We start from the raw sequence: 14283 nt of genomic DNA, 5'->3' as shown, positions 1-14283 counted from the left end.
ACCCCTAACTGATAAAATCCCATAATTAGTTTAGCCAGATTCTCTGCGTCAAAACTATTTTAGCACTTTAACTGATATAGCAATCACTATTTTGGTAGCTTGCTGAGAGTCCTTTGTTAATTTTTTGTGGCTGTCTAAATTTTGCCACACATTTAAATGTTCTTTAGTATATGAAGATTCTGTTCCCAGTTTATCCAATCACATCTTTCTTTTCTTACTTACACTAACTCTTATAGCCTTTCTTTGTACAACTAACTTCCAGGGAAACAAAAATAATTCTCTAAAGCAGTGCTCAATAGCCAAACCAGGAGGTTCCCATGAACTCATGGTTGTTCTGATTCTCAAAATCAGTGCTTGCCACCAACCAATACTGTAACTTGACCAAGTTATTTATTCAATTGGCATTGCCTGAAATTTCTCTTCCCCGAGGTATTGCTTATGCTGTACTTGTGATCTTTTAAAATTTTATGCTGTCTTCAAGCCCTCACTCACAGTCTGTTTCTCCATGAAGCATTTTCTGTCTCTTTCATCAAGAAATTATTTTCGTCTCTTTCAAATTCATCACACTAACTCTCCTCATAGGTTGCCCTGCATTGTTATTTGGAAACTTGTCTTCTCTCCTACCAAACTGTAAGCTCCCTAAGGAGAGTTTGAAAAGCACATTTAATCCTTCCATGTCCTATAGCACCTTGCCTAATTTCTTGTAAATCTTGCTGTTCAGTGAATATCTGCTGAATGAATTTACCTTCTATTATGCATGGATCCCTTTCAGACTCAGCTGAGCTGTCTATGAGCAAGTAAAGGTGAAAGTATCTGATAATTATATCTGGGCACATGTTAAATACTTGCATTGTCAGGGAGAAAAAAAAAGCCCTTTTTTGCTGAGATAAATCCAGATGAAATAAATATCACAGTGGCTATGATATATGGCTCTATTATTCTAATTTCCTTCATTAATTTATAGCTTTCAATTTTGAACTTTGGTGATAGTCTGTAGAAAGACTGGATGGAGAATCAAATTGATGGCAAGATAAAAGTAATGACCTCGAGAGAATAATTTTGAAGAGCAAGACTAAACTTGCTAAATATAAAATAACAACACTTACAAAAAGTAATAATGCCTAACATTTAAGACGGAGAAGGTAATGGCAACCCACTCCAGTACTCTTGCCTGGAAAATCCATGGACGGAGGAGCCTGATAGGCTGCAGTCCATGGGGTCGCTAAGAGTCGGACACGACTGAGCGACTTCACTTTCACTTTTCATTTTCATGCATTGGAGAAGGAAATGGCAACCCACTCCAGTGTTCTTGCCTGGAGAATCCCAGGGACAGGGGCGCCTGATGAGCTGCCGTCTATGGGGTCGCAGAGTTGGAAATAACTGAAGCGACTTAGCAGCAGCAGCAGCAACATTTAAGAGCGATTATTATAAGCTACGGATTAGGCTAGCATCGAATAGTAGGTTCTAAACACTCTGGTGAGTTAAGAAGAGTGAATAAAATACAGTTTTGCCCCTTAAATAACTTATAGTCCACTGGCAAAGCCAGACGAGGATTTCCAGGGAAACCTGTATTAAATAGTTAACTGTTTAAGAAAGAGCTCGGCACAAAGGAAAGTATATTAAAATCAGAAGAAATTGTATATGCAAATACTAGACAGTAAACAGAATTTTACCTGTTTGGGTGTTGCTGAACTATAGGGTGAAAGTTGAAATGAGTAGACAGAGGTAGATTATGATGGTCAGCTACTTTGCATTTCTTTTAAAAGAAATCACACTAGAAATGTTTGCTTAGATTCCAGTTAGTGGTTTTTTTATTGACTGAATCAGTAGCATTTTTTTACCTGGCTGTAATAGAGCAGGGAGTTGAATTTGGTAAGGGTTAAAAGAATGCTTAATGAAAATTGTCTTAATATCTATAGATTTAATTCTTCTAACTCTCCTAGAAAAATAAGACAAAGGAAGATTTGAATAAAATCTGGTACAAATACTATATTTGTAATAATTCATTAATTTCTAGGAAATCCTGATACTAATGAAAAGTTCACATATGATTGAGTCACAGCTTGAATCAAAACTCAGTATAAAATAAAACATTTAGTTACTTAAAAAATTCAATAGTTTTTAATTTGCTTTTAGATCTAGAGGATGGTCAGAAACAAGCTATGGTTAGTGAACGGACAGAAGCCTTTACCACTGCTCGAAATTTATTGGCTTCTGGAGCTGATGCTATTGAAAGGATTATGTCTTCATACAAAGAGGTACTTGTATTTCTTGTCAGTTTGATTTAAATAAGATGTATGAAAATCAAGCAAAAATGTAAATTACTACATATATTTATTGTTTTGGAAACACCTATTCTCTAGCAAAAACTGCTAAGAGTAAAATCAAGATAAAGGACAAGTCCCAAGTGTATTTATTATCTTTCAGTTTTTATACTCTCAATTGTCAACTCCTCTTTTTCTGTCTGTAGTATAACATATTTGTTTTTTAAATTTTACTAAGAGGCCTTTTGGTATGCATTCTGGAGTGAGAATGTCTCAATTTAAATTCCTGCTCCAGTGTTTGCAAATTATTTGAACTCAACCTGTTTGTGTCTATTTCTTCATCTGTAAAATAGGGATAATGAAGGTGATGACTTTGTAGAGTTATGATAGTAAGCACTTTTATAAATGTTAGCCAATAATATTACTTATACACCTTACAAACTTTTACTTATCCCTCAAGTCGACCACATATAAGAAACCCTTTTGTGATTCCACTTTCTTTTTGAAGCCTGGGTCTTCCTTCTTTGTGCTCATAGTACACCTGGTGCTTTACCACATTGTAATTGTTTATTTCCTGCTTGAGACCCTGAGTGGAAAGCAGGAATTATCTTATTCATCTTTACATTTTTAACATCTATTTTAATGTTTAGATTGTATATGGTCAGTAAATGTTTCCTGAAAGAATGGAAACAGACCTACAGATATCACAGGGTTAAGATTAAAAGTTGCTCTTTTCAATTCAGATATTAAATAATATTCCCATGGATAGTCATTCTTGCTATTAATGACTCCTGTGGCTTTTGTATCTATATAGATTGCCAGAGCATCATTATAAATTTATCTGCCTATTAAATTATCCTTGAATAAATTATATAAGATAGTTGCAAAGTTTGTGATTTGCTGACAGAACTTTTCAGTTTCTTTCAACAACTGATTTATTGAATTTTTTTTTAAAAGATAAAACCAGTTGTTTAGGGCCATAAAGCAAAACAGCTCAAAAATTTTTTTTCAAATAGTAATTTTGATAATCTGGAGACATAGCTTTGAGGGTAGGTTTTTTGATCTAATAAATTTCTTATTAAAATTAAATGACAAATCAAAATTTTATACAATTCACATTCAAATACTTTGCTAAGTCACAGAGAGAATATCAATTTGTTTTTCTAGAGTGTCTCCAACATAAGAAATGATTGCATTTTGTTTTATTTTGACTGTATGTGCATTGAATCATAGAATTTTCACTTCTAAAGAATCTTATTATTGCTGTGAAAGCACATGAAAGCATCATGGTTTTCCACTAGCTCTGAAGGGAACCAGATTTCTTTTTAGAGAAACCCCCTTTTCATATATCTTGAAGTAATTTGTCGGCAATCGCATTCTCATTTTTTTTTTTTTTTTTTACACTCTTGGCCCATTCACCTCTGCATCCTGTTATACTAACTCAGTGCCTTCTGCCTTTTTCAATTGACCTCCAAATATGTTTAGATTTGTTTTACACAAATATATTTTCCTGTATTTCTTTTGGATCCATATTTTGTTAATCCTTAGCGCTGTTTACCTCTACTTGGAAACTCAAAAAATTCTTCTAGGAAATGTTTTAGAAACTATCCTATATAATAAGTATAACATTAATATACAGAAATGAAATACTCATCTGATTATAGACCTCTCACATGGTAGAAACAAGTGGCAGAAGGCTTTTAATGATAATACCTGTTCATTCCCTGCTTTAGTTTTGTACTCACAAAAATCTTACACAAATATTGGTATTATATTAGTCCACAGTTTACTGTTTACATGATATTTATTAGTGACATGCCTTTCTTATTGATACCAATATCCTACTAAACAATTCTATAAGGGAATGTTTTTTATTGCGCCCTTTATGTTGAGAAAGATGGTCTTAACAGGACATGAATCACCTTTCACATGAGTCACCTTGATAACGAAGTGTTCTTTTAATAGAAAAGTAGCAGAGATTCAACCTAAATTGGACAACTGGCAGAATAGGAGCAAGACACCATTTTATTGAGTCTTTTAACTAAAACAAAGATTTACCTCATAATCTCATCTAGAAAAAAGTCATATTTAATATTTCTCTTTGGGCATATACATCATGTTTGGCTTGAAAAGAAACTGAATCTTGGGATTAGGCCTGAAAAGAATTTAAAGTTTTTCACTGAGCTGACTCCATGTTGGTATCTTCTAGCAGGGGTAAATTTAGGAATTTTGCGCCTAATTTAGGAATTTTGATAACCACTTTGACTTAGATTATTTCTTAACAAGAAAAAAATGCATTTTTCTTCTTAAAATCTTCTATTTTAAATTGAAAAAACATATCAAAATAATTTCATTGAATGAATTTAAGCTTTACACAAAACTTCTAATTTCTGGAAATCAAGTGTTCATGTAAATGGAGCCAAATCAAAAAATCGATTGAAAGACTTTGGAAGATTTTTAAGTCTCATTAATATTCTGAAATCTTTACATGTCACTCTGAATCCTGACTTGAATAAATAATTTTGATGAGTTTTATAATTCCAGTCAAGCTTAAACTGTCAACTTGCTATGCTTTTTCTTGGTAAGCTTTTTAGTGCTGCTAGTTTTAGTTATCAGATATGCTTACCTATTTTTCACATAATAAAATAAGACCTTTAACATTAAATCAAGAATCCTATGTGATTGCATATTTGTTTAAAAGTCTGTCTTGAGTATATTAACTATTTTATATCACTGCGTTGGTTTTAGATAACTGAATTAGCAGGCTATACTGCTCGAGTATACAACATGTTTTGGGTTTTTGATGAAGTAAAAAGAGGCATTTATAAGAGAACTGCTGTCTTGCAAGAGTGTGAAAACCATAGCAAGGGTGGAGCTAACATAGAAATACCCCTCAGTGAGACACTGGAAATCAAAGGTATTAAACTCAAATGTTTTTGTACATCTATATTTTAGGTGTTTATCAACAGAACCAAGGTATTTTAGAAGATAGCTAAGGAACCAACATTTAGTTATTTAAACAATTATTCCTAAAGTTAGTGCTGTATATTGAGGAGTAGTGACTAAAATTATCATAAAAAATACTATACTACTTTTATTTAAGATAAAATGTCTAGAATAATTCCTGGAAACTGTACATATGGCAGAATGATTTTTTTTTTTTGCTTTTAAAATTCAAATAATAGAATTAATGTTATATTATTCTCTTTTATTCTATCATTTGATTTTGTTATTATAGTTTTAAAGATTGTTTTCTATGTCTTTGTTTCCTTTCTGCAGCATTGTTTTTTTTTTCTGTAGGAAAGTTTAATTTAGAGAAATAAGTAGTTATAAACAATGTAGCTAATACCAGATAGAGTTTATCTTTGCTCTCATTTTGATGTTAACATCATATTATTGTAGAATAATATTTCTGGGAAAGATAGTCCAAATAGATACATCAAAATGTGCAAGTTTACATTAGACTTTGTTTTAGATATAGATATCCATATTTGCATTCATTTCTATAACTTATTACTGTGAATTATCTTTATAGTAAATTTATCTGTTATGCTGCATTATACTTTAAGTTATTTAATTAGCAATAACACATGATACCTTTTGAAATGTAAACTGTTCCTTAACTTATAGGAAAAGTTATTGATGTGGAGCATGGAATTATTTGTGAAAATGTTCCCATAATTACACCAACGGGAGAAGTGGTGGCTTCCAGACTAAACTTCAAAGTAAGATGATATTCAAGAATCTTCTGATTTTTGCCAACACACTAATATAAAAGAACTCAGAATTCTTGTACCTTATATTAAATACTTGGAGGAAGCATATGGAAAGGAGGGGAAATCAAGAAAGGTAGGCATAGTGACTCAATTACAGAATCAGTTACTTCCTCAGAAAGCAGAAAGAAAGAGAAATTTAATTTCTACTGCTTTATTGCCTGGTTGAAAATCAAAATTACAGTACCCTGAGAGCCTAAACAAGGTAACTTTGGGGAGCAATAGGAAATTTCCTCAGAAATTAATATCCAGAAATAAATTCTAATTTTTTTTCCTTATAGGAATTACTCAAGTAATATAAGCCTATATTGTTACATATTTACTAAAATATGAGAGAAGAGGTAATCAGCAAGTTTACATTAAATTTATAAGTTTAACTTATATTTTCAACAACTACATCTTCTATTAGGAAAAAATAATCAGAAGATTCACAAATTTGAATTTAGTTCTTAATTCTGTTGATAATAGTTATTTATTGTTTAATACTCTGTCTTGATTATAAAAACTAAGGTGTAAAAATAGCTAATAAATCTGAGACCCTGATTTAAAGCATTATAAAATTCAAATGTGCATTTTGGAATTCAAATGCAAAATAATTGGCTGATAAGTAGAATGAAGTTATCTGCGCTTAGTTCAATGACATGATTAGACCTAATAACAGAATTAGAAATATGACCATATATGTACATTTAATGATTTTAATGTGAACCTTAGTCTAGGTTTAATTATTTAAAGATGTATTTGCAAATTCATTAGGCTGCTGGAAGAGCATGAGAAGTACTAAACAGAGGGAAATTTTATGTTAATAAAAGTGAGAGAAATTGTGTTTTAACTACAATTTGATTGGGCTCTGTTTTTCAATTTATAGACCTTTAGAGCAGCAATAAGGGGCCTCCCTGTGCCTCAGTGGTAAAGAAACCTCCTGCATTGCAGGAGATGCAGGAGATGGGGGTTCAATCCCTGGGTTGGGAAGATCCCCTGCAGTAAGGCAGGGCAACCTACTGCAGTATTCTTGCCTGGAGAATCCTATGGACAAGAGGAGCCTGGTGGGCTACAGTCCATAGGGTTGCAAAGAGTCGGACATGACCGAAGCGACTGAGTCACAGAGCAGTGATGAGTGCTAATGATACAGCATAGTCTTAAATAGACTTAAAATAAAGCCTTTAAAGAGTCCTACACTGCATATTTATCAATACTTTAGCAATTTATATTTTATGAGTTTTGCATGAGGTTTTCATCAGGTTGGGTTTCATAATATCAATTCTGGTTGCTCCCTTTATTAAATAAAGGAAGAGTCTTGAATTCTGCCACCTACTAACTACATTATTGTGGACACATCACACTCTTTCTGTGAAAAAATTCAAAACTCAGTATATTTTTATATAAAATGAAGTTTTAAATAATCTAGTATAAGTGTCATGAATTTGGAGGCCGTGCAAAGGTATATATTAATATAGTATACTTTTATGATAATTGTTTATTTCGAAGTCAGGCAGTTTTATTTAAAGTCTCAGGTTGCTAAAGTATAATAGAAAATTCTGTTCCCTCTACATGGATTAATAAGTAAACAGGTTTCTAGAGGAAAATGTACTCTTTCTTAAGTTTGCCTTTTGGAATTGAAAAACCATTTGGAGAAGAAAATTTTGGTAAATGTAGGAATTCTTTTGCCTAACATTCACTGTTTACTAAACATCAAAAAACTTATGCTAAAAATAATATGAATGTAGAAAAGTCTTCTATTAAACTCAAAATGTGTTAAATTTATGAGAATTCCCAGTAGAGAATGATTCTATTAAATATTTTGCTTACATACCTTTTGTCATGGCACATACCTTTAAAAATCATTTAAAAAGTATATATGCTTCTACAAAGTTAAACTTTCTTAATCCTCTTTCTATTGAAAGAGCAGTGCAAATTACAAAAATAATTTTTTCTGGGTTCTTTCCCAAATATTTTTTAAACTTTATTCTATCAAAATAGCATTTCAGTTTGGCTAAAATTCAGTTCAGTTAAGTTCAGTCATTCAGTCGTGTCCGACTCTTTGTGACCCCATGAATCGCAAAATGCCAGGCTTCCTTGTCCATCACCAACTCCCAGAGTTTACCCAAACTCATGTCCATCGAGTCGGTGATGCCATCCAGCCATCTCATCCTCTGTCGTCCCCTTCTCCTCCTGGCCCCAATCCCTCCCAGCATCAGGGTATTTTCCAGTGAGTCAACTCTTTGCATGAGGTGGCCAAAGTATTGGAGTTTCAGCTTCAGCATCAGTCCTTCCAGTGAACACCCAGGACTGGTCTCCTTTAGGATGGACTGGTTGGATCTCCTTGCAGTCCAAGGGACTCTCAAGAGTCTTCTCCAGCACCACAGTTCAAAAGCATCAATTCTTCTGCACTCAGCTTTCTTCATAGTTCTACTCTCACATCCATACATGATCACTGATAAAACCATAGCCTTGACTAGCCATTACTTTGTTGGCAAAGTAATGTCTCTACTTTTGAATATGCTATCTAGGTTGGTCAGAACTTTGCTTCCAAGGCTACAATTAAGGAGAAAAAATATCTGCAGTCAGATTTTATAGACTCAACCTTGCTCCTGTCGTATGTCCTTGTGTTGCTGCTGCTGCTGCTGCTAAGTCGCTTCAGTTATGTCCGACTCTGTGCAACCCCCATAGACGGCAGCACACCAGGCTCCCCCGTCCCTGGGATTCTCAAGGCAAGAACACTGGAGTGGGTTGCCATTTCCTTCTCCAATGCATGAAAATGAAAAGTGAAAGTGAAGTCACTCAGTTGTGTCTGACTCTTTGCAACCCCATGGACTGCAGCCTACCAGGCTACTCCATCCATGGGATTTTCCAGGCAAGAGTACTGGAGTGGGTTGCCATTGCTTGGCTATCTTTATTGCCTGGAATGCTCTTCTGCCAGATCTGACTTGTTGCTTGTTGTCACAGGCTAAACCAAAATGTTGCCTCCTCAAAGAGGACTTCCCTGAAGCACCTAATCAAAAGAAGCCCCACCCCACCCCACCCCACCAGCTTCACAATGCCACTATGTTTCCGTAATACATCATCCTTTTTTGCTATCACAATAGCATTTATAACTAGTTAATTTTTTGTTCTTGTGTATATTGTAATCTTTGCCATTGAAATACAAGCTACACAAGAACAGAAACTTTGTCTTGGGCAGCACTATATCCTCTGTGCCTAGAAGAGTGTCAAACACATGTCAATATCTGCTAGGGAAATTTCTAATTACTTAGAATATGAATTTGAACCATTTTTGCTTTACATGTACTTATTACATACATTCTTAGTTATTTTATCTAATCTAACCTTCATATCAGCCCTTTTTCCTTCCCATCTTCCCTTTCTCTCCCCACTACCTTCTTTCAACAAAAAGATTTTAGCTTATGTTATACACAGCAAATATTTAATGGATATATATGGAACTGGTTCCTTACACTGACATTATACAAGTAATATGATGCTCTTTTATCTTTGAGTATTAAACATGATATATTCTATATCATGGACACTTAGATATTTGTATCTATACTGTGTGAAGCCACATCTACAGACATACTGTAAATTGCTGCCTCTTGTATATTCATTTTTAATTTATTTTTCTTAAAATGTATATTTTATTGAAGTATAATTGACTTTCAATGTTTCAGGCGCACAGCAAAGTGATTCAGTTATACATATACACATATATTAATTTTGAAATTATTTTCTATTATAGGTTATTACAAGATATTAACTATAGTTCCCTCTGAAAAGAAAGTGAAAGTTGCTCAGTTTCATCTGACTCTTTGTGACCCCATGCACTATACAGTCCATGGAATTCTCCAGGCCAGAATACTGGAGTGGGTAGCCTTTCCCTTCTCCAGGGGATCTTCCCAACCTAGGGATTGAATCCAGGTCTCCTGCATTGCAGTTGGATTCTTTACCAACTGAGCTATGAGGGTAGCCCATACTATATAGCATAGTTCCCTCTGCTATATGGTAAACCTTTGTTGCTTATTACATATCTATTTTTTTAATTAGAAATCTAGCATTCTACTAGATTCTAACATTCTATCCATACTAAGTCAAAGAAGTGGAATCAAAATGTTATAAATTTTTTAGTTAGGCAAAAATTTGTAAGTTTTTAAAAATATATATATATATATGTATTTTATATATATATATACATACACATACACACAAAAGCTTTTCTACTATGCTTAATAAAGGCTTGAGAAAAAACATTAAGAACAAAAGTAGACATAGAAAAGTGATAAACATAAGCTAAATGAAATGGGAGCACTGAATATGAAATAGAAAAAAACGAAACAAACTAGATAAAAGTAAAATATCATCATATAGTCCAGTTGGTTTTAAACATGACTGCTTATTAGAAACATATCTGGAGATCTGGATTAAAAAAGCAGTGCAATACCTGGGCATTTGTAATTTTCAAAAGATTTTAAGATAATTCTGATATGCATCTGGATTTTAAAAAGTGATTTCAGGTTTTTCTATTAAATCCTAACTTTGGAGATATAGAATTCCATTATTTTTCTGTTGACCAATCATGATACAATGGTATTAAGTGAGTAATGGTTACATAGTCACAATAATAAAAGATAATTATCAGTTTTCATGATCAATATCCAGACAAAAAATAAAAGATAATTACAATTGCAAGTCATAATGGAAACGTGAATAACTTAACAATATAAAAAAATTTTTGTTCAAATTGGGGGAGGGGTGGTCAAGCAGAGTGAGTGATAACTGGAAGTCCATACATGCACATGTTTTCATCTGCCCAACCAGTCTATGTCTTTTGGTTGGTGCATTTAATCCATTTACAGAAGTAATTATTGATATGTATGATCCTATTACCATTTTCTTAATTGTTTTGGTATTTTTTTTCCTATAGGTCTTTTCCTTCTCTTGTTTCCTGCCTAGAGAAGTTCCTTTAGCATTCATTTTAAAGCTGGTTTCGTGGTGCTGAATTCTCTTAAATTTGCTTGTCTGGAAAGCTTTTGATTTCTCCCTCACATCTGAATGAGAGTCTTGCTGGGTAGAGTATTGTGGTCTGTAGGCTCTTCCCTTTCATCACTTTAAATATATCATGCCATTCCCTTCTGGCTTATAGGGTTTTCATTGAGAAATCAGCTGATAGTGTGATGGGAGTTCCCTTGTATGTTATTTGTCATTTTTCCCTTGCTGATTTGAATATTTTTTCTTTGTCTTTAATAAGTTTTTGACAGCTTGATTACTGTATGCCTCAGTGTGTTCCTCCTTGGATTTATTCTACCTGGGATTTTCTGTGCTTCCTAGACTTGGTTGACTATTTCCTTTCCCATATTAAGGAAATTTTCAGCTATTATCTCTTCAAATATTTTCTCAGATCCTATTTCTCTCTCTTCTTCTGGGACCCCTATAATGTGAATCTTGGTTTGTTTAATGTTGTCCCAGAGTCTCTTAGGCTGCCTTCATTTCTTTTCATTCTTTTATCTATATTCTGTTCTGCGGCAGTGATTTCTACAATTCTGTCCTCCAGGTTGTTTATCTGTTCTTCTGCCTATAATTCTGCTATTAATTCCTTCTAGTATATTATTAATCTCTGTTTGTTTATCCTTTAGTTCTTGTAGGTCTTTGGTAAATATTTCTTGCATCTTCGCCATTGTTTTTCTGAGATCTTGCATCATCTTCTCTATCATTATTCTGAATTATTTTTCTGAAAGTTTGCCTATCCCAACATAATTTAGTTGGTTTTCTGGGGCTTTTATCTTGTCCCTTCATCTGGGACATAACTTTCTGCTTTTTCATCCTGATTAACTTTCTGTAAGATGGTTTTTGTTTAGCTGCTGTGGGACTGCTGCTTCTTGCTTCTTCTGTCTGCCCTCTGATAGATGAGGCTTCCTGATGGGAGGGATTGGCAGTGGGAAAAACTGGGTCTTGCTCTGGTGGACAGGGCCTTGCTCAGTAAAGTTTTAATCTAATTATCTGCTGATAGGAGGGGTTGGTTCCCCTCCCTGATAGTTGTTTGGCTGTAAGTGATCTAGCCCTGGGGTCTGTGGTCTCTCTGATAGGGTTAAACCCCAAGAGGGCTTACACCAAGGGAGACCTTCCTAGCCTGCTGCTGCCAGTGCCCTTGTTCTTATAGTGAGTCCCTGCTGACCCAGGCCTCCACAGGAGGCCCTCCAACTCTAGCAAGTAGTTTTGGTTCAGTCTCCTGTGGGGTCACTACTCCTTTTCTCTGGGTATTGGTGTGCACAAGACTTTGTTTATGCCCTCCATTACTGGAGTCTTTGTTTCCCTCAGTCATGTAGAAGTCCTATAATCAAATTCTACTGGCCTTCAAGGCCGATTCCCTGGGGATTCCCAGTCCCTTTGTCAGATTCCCCAGGCTGGGAAGCCTGATGTAGTATTCAGAACCTTCTTAACAGTTGGAGAACTTCCTTGGTATTATTGTTCTCCAGTTTCTGGGTCACCCACTTGGCAGGTATGGGATTTGATTTTATCACGATTGAGCCCCCCTCTCCTACTGTCTTGCTGTGGCTTCTTCTTTGTCTTTGGAAGTGGGGTATCTTTTTTTGGTGAGTTCCAGCATCCTCCTCTCGATGGTTGTTCAACAGCTAGTTGCAATTTTGGTGCTCTCATAGAAGGAAATGAGCACATGCCTTCTACTCTGCCATTTTGAACCAGAAGCCTATAATCATTTTTTAATCACTGATGATAAAATATCATTTATTCTAAAAAGTAAATCAAATTTTTGAATGATGTTTCTTTTTCTTGATCTTCACAATACCTTTTAAATACCAGATTGATAATTTCTTGATTCTATTGGGTGGAATGGGAGCTCATGAAATTCAGCTGTTTAAATTTAAATGATAAATAAGATGAAAGATTCTAAGAAAAGTATCCAATCAACATGGATATGTTGTTTTTTTATGTGTGTGTGTGTGTATATATATATGTGTATATATATATATTTTTTTGTTTGTTTGTTTGTTTTAATTCATCCATAGGCATTAGACTATATTACAGTCCTCATGCTTATTTCTGTCTTAATTTGGTAAACCTATTTTCTCTCTCTGTGAATAAAGGAAAATTAGGTTCATTTTATATCTCTCATTATGTTCTTTTATAATTTCTATAACATTTCAGACTACTGAATTAAACAACCTAGCTAGCTCTTAGAAAAACTAGTTTGTAGCTAGTTAACTTCAACTTACAAATACAGCAAAGTTGTATTTTAATTAAGTTTCATCAAATATTAATATTAAATAAATTTAATCTATTCTAATTTAAATTAAATTTTTACAGTTTCTTATTCCCACATGATAATGTTCCTTAATATCTGTGTAGTATGTGATGACAAAACCACAATGAAAATTTGGGGAAGTGAGTGCTCATTTCAAGGAGATCCATTATCTTTGGAACTGGACTGTTTTGTGATGCTTTTAGCTTCAGAGCCAAATTTGATATTCTCAATCCTGGATATATTTATCTTTTATTTCTTTTCCTAGGTTATCATGTGTTTAAAAGTTTTTAAAAATCACTTTTAAATGCTGACAGATGAAATAATTTTTAAATATTGTAATTCCTAATTTTATCTCTTATTGTAGGTAGAAGAAGGAATGCATCTTTTGATAACTGGTCCCAATGGTTGTGGGAAAAGTTCTCTCTTCAGAATTTTAAGTGGGCTCTGGCCTGTCTATGAAGGAGTCCTATATAAACCACCTCCACAACATATGTTCTATATTCCACAAAGGTGGGTAAAGTTTTTTATATCACAAGGAAAAATTTTCTTTTGCTTTTGAATTAATTATCTTGATTCTTTAAGCTCTTCTGCAAGTAATCTTTCAAGCATTTTTTTGAGATAAACTATTAAGGAAATAAATATTATCCTAAAAATTTTTGTTACTGCTTTGACTACAGTAGTGTCCAGGAAAATACCAATTCTTTTCATTTTCACTTCTTATTGTAATGAACACTCAAAGACTATAGACGTTAGCCTCAAGAAATAATAGGCTAGTCCAAAGAATAATTATATTGCTTTAGACATAATCTCTATTATCTCTTCTCACAAAAATAAATAGTACTTGAATAATATGCTAGTCTTTTCATAAAGCTGCATATACTTATATGTTCTGAAATTATTCACTTATGTTTTCAGAGCCTCTGTATAGTAATCTTTATCACAGTTCTATGTAATCAATTAATGATTTAGAACTACCTTAATTAAAAATATTTTA

At 33.7% G+C, this 14283-nt stretch overlaps 1 protein-coding gene across 1 annotated transcript in view; it reads left to right on the top strand.

Moving 5' to 3' along the window:
• The window catches only part of ABCD2 (ATP binding cassette subfamily D member 2), an 85708-nt gene that overhangs the window by 10287 nt on the left and 61138 nt on the right, over positions 1–14283 (top strand). Inside the window, exons 3-6 of the mRNA XM_005887731.2 lie at positions 2143–2258; positions 5013–5181; positions 5895–5989; positions 13654–13799. Coding sequence (XP_005887793.1) covers positions 2143–2258; positions 5013–5181; positions 5895–5989; positions 13654–13799 — 526 coding nt within the window. The remainder of the gene's footprint in view (positions 1–2142; positions 2259–5012; positions 5182–5894; positions 5990–13653; positions 13800–14283) is intronic.

The sequence above is a fragment of the Bos mutus genome, chromosome 5 (genome assembly GCF_027580195.1).
Source record: "Bos mutus isolate GX-2022 chromosome 5, NWIPB_WYAK_1.1, whole genome shotgun sequence".
NCBI classification, from domain to species: Eukaryota; Metazoa; Chordata; class Mammalia; order Artiodactyla; family Bovidae; genus Bos; species Bos mutus.
Note: the sequence above shows the minus strand (reverse complement) of the source record. Positions and strands in the feature narration are given on the sequence as shown.